The 13,606-nt window shown below is 30.5% G+C and overlaps 1 protein-coding gene across 1 annotated transcript; it reads right to left on the bottom strand.

The window, feature by feature from the left end:
* Positions 1-10,819: 10,819 nt before the first annotated feature.
* On the bottom strand, positions 10,820-11,504 carry LOC102626402 (mini zinc finger protein 3). The gene has a single exon (XM_006477389.4). It carries the CDS (start codon positions 11,302-11,304, stop codon positions 11,020-11,022), a length of 285 nt encoding a protein of 94 aa, XP_006477452.2. The 5' UTR covers positions 11,305-11,504; the 3' UTR covers positions 10,820-11,019.
* Between the last annotated feature and the right edge of the window lie 2,102 nt (positions 11,505-13,606).

Below are 13,606 nucleotides of genomic sequence, written 5' to 3'. Positions count from 1 at the left end.
CGCACGAACCCGGATGATCCAGACCGGGTTGAACCCGCACCGGATGTATATTTTATCCGGATCCGGTTTTAATTTTCTTAAACCCGGACTTATCCGGGTTCACCTGAACTCGGATTTCCGAAACCCGGACCCGGATTTTTTGTTTTAAATATTATTTAATTAATTTTTTAAATTATTATTTATAAGTATAAAAGCAAAAAAAATGAGAAACAAAACAAACCCTACATTTCCTACGGCAGTCGCTTCCTCATGTTCATTCCCCAGAATTCAGCAAATAAATTCAAAATCAACGTGGCCTCGATTCTTTCGACTGAGCAATCAAAGAATTGGTTAAAGCTGATTGAAAACATTGATTTGACTGTACCTCTTTGATTGCTTATTCTTCTCATGTCTTTGACCTTCTCGAAATCAAATGAGTTTTTTGATTAGCCCAAGTCCTGTCGCTGAAGTTTAGCTCATATCCTGGTGAAGAAGAGGTCCTGGATCTGGTTCGGAGATTTCTCTCTCTCAGTAGTCGGTTCATCATCATCCATCAATCATCAGCATCACAACATCGCGACGGTGGCCGCACTTCTCTGCAAGTTTCAATTTCTACCTTATGTGTTAAAATTAGATTTATTCTGAGATTTGGGCTCAAGGAATCATGTGGCTTTCTGTGGAATCATGTGCTTTCTATGGAATCATGTGGCTTTCTTTGTTTCTTTAATTTTCCCATCTTCTTCATCCTCCACTATCTTCGCAAGATCCCATGAGTTCTATTTGTTTCTGCAACTACCAAAGAGTCGAAATTGGCATGCTTGAATTTTTTTTTAATTTTAGGCATATATCCAGGTTTAAAACCCGCATTCCGGAAACCCAAATTTTTTTGGGTTCAACCCAGATCGGACCCGGAGCTAAAAAATCCGGGTTATATGAGAGTCCGGTAATTAAAATTGATCATCCGAGTCCGGAACCGGAAAGACTAAACCCGAACCCGGACCCGGATTTTGCCATCCCTAGATACAACTGTTGTTGGTGGGTCGAGAAGTTGTACGGAAATCATACAAAATCCAATAATATCTCATCGTAAGGGTCAGCCACATTCTCAAAGAAAGCAAAAGCAATTTAAAAAGGCAAAACAAAAGTCGAACAATACTTCATTAAGTACAACAACAGAGATAATTCTATTACATTCATTTTTAATTAATTCAATACAAATTAATTTCATATAAATTCATTTTAAATTAATTTAATACAAAATTTAAATGTTTATTGCTTACTTTCGTAGGACTCAGAGGCACATGATTTATCTTCTCAAGCAGCTAATGCAATCCCAATACAAGCGAGCAATATAACTATGGTGATTTTTTTTTTTTTTGATGTACCTACTGTTAGTGTTGTTTCATTGTCATTTGTTTATTAATTTGTGTTCTTTTGTTTTTTTGTTTTTTACATTTTGTACAACAGGCATTCCCACAACATGATTTTTCCCCCTTTATTATCAGCCTTGGATAAATTATGAAGGAGTTCATTATATAAACTTCCAGCAATTACTACAACAAGATTTCGAGGATGCCAATCGGACTGAGTTTTCGGCTAATGATCCCAGCACATGATACAAGGTAGCTTATGTTTTGATATATTATCTTGTTTTTGTCATTGTTTGAATCCAAACGAGATATTCAGTTGTTGAATGTAGTTACTAAGTTAATTAACATCTATATATGCAATTTATATTTATGTTGTTGCAGCAACAATTGAAATAAATATAATTTCTAACATAACAAAGTGAAATAACTCATAAACTTATATTTCAAAAGAAAACGTTATTACATGTCTACTAGTCTTTAAGTAATACATTAGCACAAATTAAAACAACTTAAAAATAACACTTAAATAAATAACATACCACAACAATCACAAGTATTTTAATATAATCATATCTTGGTGTTTGTCTCCTTGGAAGTTCGTCGTCATACAATCGCTATGCATTTCACATTCTTACATATGCTCGAGTTGTTTATGAAATAATTGACATTTAACAGAGAAACACTTAATGTCCAATGCTAACTTCCTAACCTCCTCCACTAACAAGTCAATTTTCTCTTTGTTTGGTTTACGATCTTCTGCTCATTGAAAATTCTTACATCCTTTACAAAGCCAAAATTTACGATTCAGATTATTTATTGTACGTGACGTTAATAACTCCATCTAATTACCGCATCCTTTACATACTTGCAGCGAGTTTCGAATTTCACTTGTTCTAGATGACATTGTGGTTAATTGAATCCAAAAACTACAAAACAAAAAAAAATCAAAAATAAATCAGAACATAAAAAATTTTATGCCCAGGCCAAACACTGATTACAGAAGCTTGTAGTTGAGACATGAATAGAAACAGAGACAAACAAAAACAATGGAGAGTTCACACACCAAAAAAAAAAAAATTCAGCAACAACAATTCCAGCACCAATTCCAGCACTAGTAACACTTCCAGCAAAAAAAATTCCAACAGCAACAACTCCAGCACCAATTCTAGCACCAGTAACACTTCCAGAAAAAAAAAACCCAACAACAACAATTCCAGCAAGACAATTTCAGCACCAGTAACACATAAACACATTACTAGATCACCATATATTACCCAAATTTTCAAAACAATCGGGAGTTCACACACACAAACAAAAAAAATAATTCCAGCAGCAATAATTCCAACACCAGTAACACCTCCAGTAAAAATAATTCCAGCAAGATAATTCCAGCATCAGTAACACATAAACACATACTAAATCACTAGCTATTACCCGAATTTTCAAAATAATTGGGAGTCCACACATGCAAACACAAAAAAAAAAAAAATCTAGCAGCAACAATTCCAGCACTAGTAACACACAAACACATTACTAAATCACCATATATTACCCAAATTGTTGCAATTTTACAAGTCGGGAAAATAATCATTTCCCAATCAGCCAAAATCTTAATCAACTCTAAAATAATCATTTCATTACCTCAGGTGCAGAATTATCGGTGATGGCAGTGGAGACCTGGCCAAGGGGAGCCGTGGTGTGGTGCTTTGTGAGTGGATGAGGAGTGTTGATTGTCGTTCATGTTAGCTTTGTGAGTGCGGGCTGTCACGTGACTGTCGTGATGGCAACGGAGATCCCAATCGCGTGATGGCGGTGGTCTGTCGTCTGCGGCTCGTCCGTCGTCTATGTCGGCTGTTCGCGTGACCATTGGGTGATTGCTATTTGTGGGTGTGGTTTTGTGGTTTGTCAAAAAGAAAGTAAGAGAGTGTGTGAGTCTATGGTTTCTGATTGCAGATTAAATTGAAAATGGTCCGTTTTCAATTTAATCAAAACGATACGTTTTTTTCAATTTAGGGCGGGACTCGGGGTTAAAGTCGGGGAAATAGCTTTTTTGTTTTTCAAACAATCAAATAGGGGAGGGGGAAGAATTAATATTACTTTTACAAATAGTCATGTCAAATAAATAAAGATTAAGTAATCAAAAGTTATACATAGATTTCTTTATTTTTTTCTTGGACTAAGTACTACTTCAGGAAATTTTACTATAAATTCATTATTGTTGGTTAATAAACTAATAAGTCGAAAGATAAGTTTTGGATCTAGAATTTAGGGTTGTTTTTATTCAATTAGATCTGTAGATTCACATATGATGTAGTAGTTTTTGTTATGCTATTTAGTGGCTTTTATACCACAATTATCTAAGCGTAAAGGGATAGGAGATGGTTGAAACTCAAACCTCTATCCATATGAGTGTAAACGCAGATAGTTTACCACTAAATTACTAAATGGTTATCTTATGGTATTGTTATTTACTACCAAGTTATTTTGTCTTTTGCTAGTAAAAGCTTAGTCTTTGAATGTTTGGAAGTAGATTTGGTAGAACTTTTTTTATTATTATTAAGAAAAAGAGTTAAATTTTATATAAACCCCTTATTTAATTTTATAATCTTATTTCATTAATTAAGAACATAATTTTAAATAAACTTATCTATTAAAGTAATAGTATAACTATTAATAATAAAAAACCAACGGTCAAACCACGGTTTTAGTTTGAGTGGGGCCAAAATGAAAAAAATTATAAATATGTAAAATTGAAGAGGCCAATACTGGAGCTATAATTGATAAATCATCAAATTTTATAGCTCAGTACAAAGTTTATAAAAATTAAAGGGCCAAAACATAAAGTTCATGTAAAATAAGTAAATTTATAAACAGATCCCATTAACAAGTAATCAGCTGTAAAGTTATTGTAACTTACAGCTGGCAGAAAATTAATTTACCATAGCTCCTTAATTATTTGATAACGAGTTGACGGAGACCCATAACTTCTAGTAGATATATGTTCAAAAAATAAACTAAATAAATCCCATCAATAAAAATTAGATTAATTTCAAAATACTTCTCATGAATTAATTATCTTCAAATTATTTTCTTTATTTTTAAAAATCTCAATTTATTCTCTATTTTTATTAAGAAGACAAAAAAAATCATCAACCTACTCCTATTTTTACCTTACATTTTGGACAAAAATAACTTAACGTTTTTTAAAATAAATAGAATAATTTAAAGATAGTTAATTCACAAAAAGAATGATATGAAATTTACCCATTAAAAATTTGGTTTGTTACCTTCACTCTCCTATCGTAAAAATAAAAAATAATTAATAAATAAATGGAGAGAGCCAAAACTTGAAATATATGAGGAGGCCTTTTAATTCTTATTGCGTATCAATCAGGTTGGGCTCTAGATTGAAGTATGTTGTTCATTGTAGAGTGGGCCCGGTCCTCACACATGAGGGCCTGGACAAGGATCCAAGAAAAAAAAATCATGGCCAGGCCCAAGCCCATTATTTAAAAAAAATAAATTTATAAATTAGAATACTATAATTAAAATTGAAAAGTAATTTAAAAAAAAACTTAATTCTTAACTTATAAATCAAGGATGATTCAAAAAAGTTAAAAATTGAGGATACTAAACTCTTTTTTTGTGTTAATTAATTAAGAGAGCATTTGAATTAGAGAATCTAGTATTAAAGAAAATTAAAATTATGAGATTTTATTTGCTTTATTTATTATTTTACTTTGAAATATTCATTTTCTTTAATTTATCTATGATTATAATAACTTGTTAATCATTAATTTATTTCAAATTTATAATAATTTTAAAAAATTTAAAAAATAAATAAAGCCCAAGTCCGGGCCGAGTCCAACCCAGGCCCTCACGCTAAACATAAAGTGGGCTTCTACATGGGCTTAAAAAAGCCCAGCCCAAGCCCACTTTGCCATCCCTAGCTCATTGGACTCTCAACTAGAAGGTGTGACCCAAAACCTAAAGAGTGAAGCTATTGGCATCCCTTCATTTTCCTTATAAAACTCCACTCAAAATAAACTTATATTTAAAAAATAAATAAGAATTAAAAATTTTTTTTTCAAAAATTACTTACATTCATAATCATTCATTTCTTTTCTACATGTCACTTCTAACTAATCAAAATAAATTGTAAAATTCAAAAAAAAATCTATTGTTTCTTTTCATATTTCTTACGATTAAATATTTTTATACCTAAAATTTATTTGAAATTACAGTTTAAAATATGTGTAATTTAACTTAATGATTGATGCTAAAAAATCCATCACCCAAGAAAACTTATTAATTTATGTGCAGGGTAACAACAAGATCATAAAAGAAAAGAAAAATAGAAAAAATATTACTTTGAATTTTAACAATAAAAAATTACATTAAAAAAAATCCACATCCCCAAAGTGTGCTTAAATAGTCCCATAGACTCCTTTTATTTCATAAATGGTCACATAAACTTTTTTTTAACTATACCATTTGACTAAAGAAATCCAAAAATTAACTTTAAATAAACTTCTATAACAAATACAAATAAAAAATAAAATTTATAAATTATTTTGAATATTTGAAAAAATATAATACTATTAATCTGTCATACTATTTATTAATAATTAATCTATTTGATAGATTAATAATATTAAAACAATTATACTAACATTCAAAATAATTTACAAAATTTGTAATATTTTAATTAAAGTATTGTTTTAATTATGTCTATATTAGTATAAATCTTAAAGTCAAAATTTAAATTAATAGGTTTAGTATTAATAAAATTAGTTGGGATATAGACTAATAATATGTTAATATTAAATATATATATATATATATGTTATTTTTTAATTATACTTATTGTAATATTTTATTTGAATCATATGATATTTTGTTTATTATTTTTATCTTATTACTATATTTGTACTCATTTTGACCATAATCAAATGGTAAAATATCAAAAGAGGTTTGTGTGATCATTTTTGAAACAAATGGGATTTCGCAACTATTTAAGTAAACTTTGTGGATATGTGTGTTGCTTTTTTTTTTCTTTAAAAAAATAGAAGAGTTTATTTAAATGAAAAAAGATTTTTTAGAATTAAAACAAAAATAATTGAAAAAGGATTTTATAAGGAGATTAGAAAGGTGCCAACAGTCCAACACAAACCTAAAACTAACAAAACCAAGCCAATAAGATTTACAATAATAATGCAAAATAAAATGCAGGTTTAAATTGGGCTGAGCCATTTTAAATTGGTTGCTTAAGTAGGTTCGAGATCATCTATAAATTGTTAATATAATCGGATGTGTAAAATACCTCAATTTCTTCACCATGCAACAATTACCGTGTCAATTTCATCTAGAATCATTTTTTTTAAGGCTTTCATTTGGTATTATGGTGTTGTGAAATTAAAAAAAAAAAATCCATTATGAAATAATAGTTTCTAGAGTTTGGTAAATAAGATTTATAAATAATAATTTTTTAACAAATAATAAAAGTATATACTAATTTTTTTTCATACAATTATGACTATGGGATTAAACTACCTTAACCTCAAATGACCACATATACAAATGTTTATAAAATACTTTAGCCAGCTCCCCCAAGAACATAAGTTTTTCAGCAGCTTTGTTATGGGAGGAAAAAAGAAGAAGTACAATTATTAAAATAAATCAAGGGTGTTTCAGATTCTACCACTCCAAAAAATACCATAGTTATTGAGTTCTCTCATCAAAAGAAAAATAAGTTTTAAGTCTTCATAAATTATACTGAAGTTGCAACCAAGGGATCTTAAAATAAATTAAAAACAACTTTTAACTTTTAAATTAAAGAGCTTTTGGTTAGAAGAGAAATCACACCTAACTATCATTTAGGTGTCGTTTGTTTTTTTGTCTAAAACCTGAACATAGCTAAATCTTTGAATCTGAATGATATATTTTTTTTAATCGCTAAAAATAAATATTAAATTATTTTTTAAACTTAAAAAACATGAAAACTAATATTTTTACATTTGCCCTTACAAATTATAAATGGTAAACAAATAATAAGCATCTCAAAGAATATAAATAAAACAAAATATTATCATAACATAAATCATATTTAATTGAATGCAACTCTTTAATATTCTATATTATATATGTTAATCAATTTTATTATAGTTATGATGTTTTTATATGAAAAATATTCCTAAAAAGTTATGAAGATAAATAATGCTAATTTGAAGAAAATAAAAAGACAAAAATAATAAAAGATAAAAACAATAATAGTTTACCACTATAAATTTTCATAAGTTATATAGAGATGGATAATGCTAATTATTAAACTTTATTTAGGTGAGGAGGGAAATTAATTAATTAGATCATTAAGACTTTTTAAATTCAGGAAAAAGGTAAAAAAATTAATTTAATAATTAAATTTTTTATTAAATTAAAAAAATAAACAGACTTACTACTTAATTTATTAAATAAATAAATAAATAAACAAATGGCGTCTTGTTGTATATATCGAACAAGATATGATTTAAATACACAAGCTAAATAAGAAGACACATGAAGAAACATCAAGTCCAGAGAAATTCTGAATTGTGCTCGGAAGGATCAATTTAGCTAATAAGTGTCGAGATGCTTTCGAGTTCCAAAGGATTCTCAACAATGCAAGTGTACACATGTCATATGTGAAAGCCTTGAGGGTGAATTCTTGGGATTCAACATCACGTGAGTAGGCAATTTAATAAGGAATCCAAAATGTACGACAGGCCTAACTGTACTGTTGGGCAATTTTAAAGGAAACAGAATGATTACGCCACATTTAAGCCACTCAATATCTGCTTTTAATTACATTGTATTTAGGCCAGACGAATGGTTGCAGGTCGCCGAATGAACAAACTAGCTACCTAGAAAATTCTATTAATTAAATTAATCAAGTATTATACACCCTTCTAATAATGTTGGAGATTTCAATATTTAAGTTCTAATTTAAGTCTCAATATTATTTATCCTTCATCTATTAAATGATGAATTTTATAGTTATTAAAATTAATTAATCACCATCTAATAAATGAATATCACATGGATTGAAACTTTTTTTTTTAATTAAATGTTATGATACTTATCATTGCTGCATACGTTCGTAGACAGCTTTATTATTACGTCCACCGTGTGATTGTGCATCTTGCATCCGCATGTGGGCAGAAAGCACTTTTCTAATTTAACTTGTTATGTCAACTAAAAGCAGATTTACATGAAGAATTGGCTTCGTGTATACGGCAACCAAACTTGTCACAGATAAAACACTCACATCACGTCTACTCAAATTAGAAACGAGGCGCATGATCCAAGTGGGCATTGACAGCACCGTATATCTTGTTAAGAACAGTAATATCATTTGCAAGTTTACGGTGTCAGCTGTGGCTGCTGCTAGATTTTGCAACTTAAATGCTGCTTTTAACTTTTTGCATTATTAATGTATAAGCATTCTTCACATTATATATATAGAGAGAGGACTTAACTAATAACTAAATCTATGTTGTAAAGTCTGGACTTAAGCTAGCTAGTTATTAGTTACATAACTACAGAACAATGAAAAACCACAAATTTCAATGCATAATTATTTTTACAGCGCATTAGTGTCCATAATTTTTTGTCGAATTTTGTAACTAGTAATCAGTAACTAGCTAAACTCTCCTTTTTACAAAATCAGGACGTCAAACTTGATAACAATTATATATGTGTATATGGAAATGAGATTGGGTTATTGACAGCAAAGAAAAACAAAGGGAAGAGAGAAGAGTAGCAGCAGCAAGATCAGCATACTGGGCCAAAGACGATATACAGTCACATGCTACAAAACTCAAAATAAGGGGCATGTGAACTATTCAGCTAGCGTTCCACATGCTGCACTGTCTTTAAAATTTGTAATCATGAAGTAGGCACAAAGGCAGTTCACCAATATAGTTGCATTATTTATTATGATTTAAAAAAATTAGTGTTGGATAGGCCTTGCAGCTTCAAACATCCAATTTGGTCACCTCAAATATATATAAAACACACCTATGCTTTTGATGCAGGGGGACAATGTAAAAGAATAAGAGGAAAAAGATTGCTTCTCAAAGTTTTGATAAGTTTCATACATATATAATAAGTTATCCCACAAACCTTATGTCACAAAAAGAAAATACAAATGGCCTTTCATGAGTCAAAACCTATATATCCTAGTGTCCCAACACTAATAATGCTTGGAGTGTTTCTGTATCCCTGGCTGTAGAGACCAAGAAAATTTCATGTTCTTGATACTCAAAAAGAATGGAGAAAAATGAAATATGAACATCGGCATATCTACAAAAGAGCCTTTACCCCTTTATTTTTTGCTCTTAATTATGAACATTAATTTAATTAAGTGCAGACAAGCAAGGCAGCAATGAGGGCCAGTTCCGTTTGCACACCAACATAAATAAATCTATATTTTGCTATCTTTGTAATGATCTCCTTAGTCATTCTTTGTTTTTCTAATGAGTTCCACTGATCACCCAAAAGAGAGTAAGGGCCCCTTGAATAATATTATAATTAATTCTGATTTGAAGTTTTAGTGACATTTTACTTAATTATAGAAAAGAAAAAAAGAAAAAAGAGAAGTTTCTAAAATGTGGAGATAACGTGATTGGATATGTGGACCTTTATTATATATAAAATTCCAAAAACTAAATGATTGTAACAAGGATAAACTACCCCAGCACAATTATAAACTGTCCAAAGAAAAATAATGAAAAAGAGAGAGATTATAAAATGGGAATGCATCTCTGATTGTTAGTAAACATTGGAGGGAAGCAAAAACACTTTTACATTACACTATTTGGCTTCCATGAAAGCTGAAAGTAAACAGAACTCAAGTATATTTGCCTGTTGTTTTAAAAGTTATAAATAAGGCATATTCAGCAATTAAGTTGGATTGGAAGTAGCTGGGGCAAATATCCAAAATTCTCTTAATAGTAAGTTTTGGAGAATCAATTTATAGTAGGAGATGCACATTAAGCTAGAAAACACAAAAACTTCATTAATGGTGGAGTGCGAGCGTAAACGCATAAGGTGCATGCAAAATATGCTTGTTTTTTGGAAGGCTTCATTAACATATGTGTGTTTATGGACAAATTAAAAGGATGAATTCGGGAACTTTTCCTACTTGTTGTACGATCAATAATAAAATTCATATACTACGCATGCTTTAGAAGTAAGAAAGTATATCTAGGTACTCTAAATGTACAGGGAAATGAGCTTCAACCTTGTTGCAACTTTATATGCTTATTCAATTATAAAAGTTTGACAGCTAACTCTACAAGTTTTACATAGCTGGTATGCATATACATATGCTAGTCCCTGTTAGTCTCTTCAATTGCTCAATAAGATTCTCAAAATATATTGTCAATCACAATATGATTAGACTTGGCAATTAAAGTTAACAAAATAAACAGTAACAATAATTGAAGCTTGATATATTAAAAACCACATATTTCGAGCACACATAGAGCTTGAAGTATAATTTCGTTTTTTGGTTTTTGCTTTTTGCCTTACTGTTGATGACAGGAATTGCAACTTACAAGATCAATACAACAATCAGCTAAATAAATTTATAAACAAGATCATTTTTTTTCTATTAATATGTTTTTAACAATTAATTAGAACTAGGAGGAGTGTATTCACATACTACCTCAGTTTCCTCTTCTCTTCGGTGAAAGTTCCTGTGGCAGCCGCAAGCAGCGCATGTAAGGGCGCCAGTTCCATTTTCACCACTGGCCATGAATTCCCTGCAGCCATCCACAGCATATCCTCCGATATTTGCCGCATGATTCTTTTGGCACTCGGCGTATCGAACACATCTAAGCATTGATGATGATGTGCTTGAACTTCTTCTCGATGATGATTCTCTTTTAACTACCACTTGACGCTTCTTCATCATTTCTGAGAACCCTAATTCTTCAGTATGTTGGTGATGATAAGTTTGGACATTAAAAGATTAAAACCCAGATCAAGTGAGATGAAAGGAAAGCCAAAGACAGCCTTGTGAGTTGTGAAAATTAAGGTAAGCTTGAAGGGGGAAAAAAATAAAATAAAAGCTACAACAACTTTATGTGGGTTGATGACTAACCCTAACCCTAGCGTGTGTATTATTTATAAGGTATCCCTTCTGTTTTACCATTATTTTATTTCCCCTTTGATTATCATGCCGACCAATCACTAAGAGCCACGTAAGAAAGAGTAGAACTCTATCTTTCGACATTATCTGAGCACAAAAACGTATGCGAGTATAAGTCACAAGATCAAATAAAAAGAATTATTGTTCACACTACATCTTGCACTATCAAATAACCGGATAAATTAATCTAGGTTTGGCCTCCAGTAGTGAATTTTAAATGTTTTTATTTTGCTGATTAGTTGAGTTTGAAATTTGAAAGAGATAGGCGGTTAAAAAATTAATAAGATCTTACTCATCCTCGTATTTTTTTATTAATAATAAAACATCATAGATTAAAAAGGGGCTATTCGATGCGAATTTTTGTCCTTACACATAAATAAAAAAAAAAAAAAAGCGCCATAGAATATGTTTTGGAAATTATATTTCAACGGCCTGTCCTGTTATGATATTAATAGGGAAAATGTTAGCAGATTTTCTCGATTAGAGAAAACCATTATGTGATAAAAGATAATGATTTTATGGCCAAAAATGCTGATTAATTTTAAGTCATACACGAAAGACTAATCGAGATGGTTTTTTTCATAATTTAATTTCGCGGGTCCAAAGTGACACTTAAAAGGCAGGTGGCCAGGGCCCCCTCAGAACTGTGACAACAACTCCTGTCTAATTACCTAAGATTCTAATTATTAGAAGCGGTAATGTCCACCATGAATGAAAAGAAACCACTTACCTCTCCTTGCATCAAATCAAGGACAATCACTTTACAAAATTTCAACATCAATGGGATGCCCTTCGAAATTCAAATCCTTCAGCGTTAGGAAATCAGTCTTAGTCAAAGAAAATTAATAAAATTATATATACAAGTTTTCTGAATCAAATAGGAAAATTCTTATCATGCATGTTGTTACTAGTGAGGTTCACATGGAAAAGAAGAAATAAAATCACATTTGACATCCTTCTAATTTTTAAGCAAACAAGTTATTTCAAAATCTTGACGCTGATTTTTTTTAGGTTCTTAGATCATGTCTAATATTGTGGTTGATTGAGTAGTTCTGACTTTCAAACTATAAATTTAAAGTGTTTGATAATAGGTGTTTATCGCATACTATCAACTTTTATTATAAAACTACAGCTTTCTTTTCTTTGATACCTCAACAATAATATAATTATTTCGCCAATTGGGAGTTCTTTGGCTGGGCGAATCCAAGTGATGGAATAATTATGTTATAATTCATTGGATTATTGTATTATTAACAATTTCTTTAGTTCTTTTTTACTTTAGTGTGAGGTACTTATCATGAATCCACTGATTTTTGCCGTTTCCGTAATTGTTGTTGGGTTGAGTATTGAGCTTACTTTTATTGGATTTGGAGTTGGTAAAGGTACTGCTGCGGCCAGCCAGTTGAAGGGATTGCAAAGGCAAAGGGAAATATACGAGATATTTTTTTGCTTAGCCTGACTTCTATGGAAGCTTTAACAATTTATGTGTTGGTTGTAGCATTAGCACTTTTATAACAACGGTAATATTTAAGTCATAACACCTTAATAATAAACTAGACTTTAAATTGTGAATCATGAGCGTATTAGATGCAAAAGATAGTAGTATACTAGTAGTCATCAGTTGAAGCCTTCGCCGTATCAAAAAGGGCAAAAGTTGAGAAAATAAAGGTAGCTAGGTATAAGGCACAAAAGCACACTACGGGTGGTCAGTCAAAATCATGTAAACAATTGGACAAAAATTAAAGCGTGGGGGCTCGACATAGACACGTGTAATTGTCAGTCAGGAACACGTATATTAATTGTAATTAATTAATATTAAAATGTATTTATAATATTTATTCTTGTAAAAAAATATTATAGTCAATTTCTGACATTCTAGAAATAAAAGTTTGTCAATAATGAGTAGTTAGTTTGGTGCAGGTTTGATATGCACTGAGGATCTCAGAGACTGTAGAATTGTTCTATTATAGTGCAAATAGTAGTTGAGAATGTTGGGAGAAGGAGTCAACTGAATCATTCATTTGAGCCCAATAAAAGTCCTGGAGTTACTGTTACAATGTATTGA

Source organism: Citrus sinensis, chromosome 3, assembly GCF_022201045.2.
Source record: "Citrus sinensis cultivar Valencia sweet orange chromosome 3, DVS_A1.0, whole genome shotgun sequence".
In the NCBI taxonomy this organism is placed as follows: Eukaryota; Viridiplantae; Streptophyta; class Magnoliopsida; order Sapindales; family Rutaceae; genus Citrus; species Citrus sinensis.
Note: the sequence above shows the minus strand (reverse complement) of the source record. Positions and strands in the feature narration are given on the sequence as shown.

Coding starts and splice junctions, on each gene's coding strand:
- LOC102626402 (XM_006477389.4), bottom strand. CDS start 11,304: ATGATGAAGAAGCGTCAAGTGGTAGTTAAAAGAGAATCATCATCGAGA.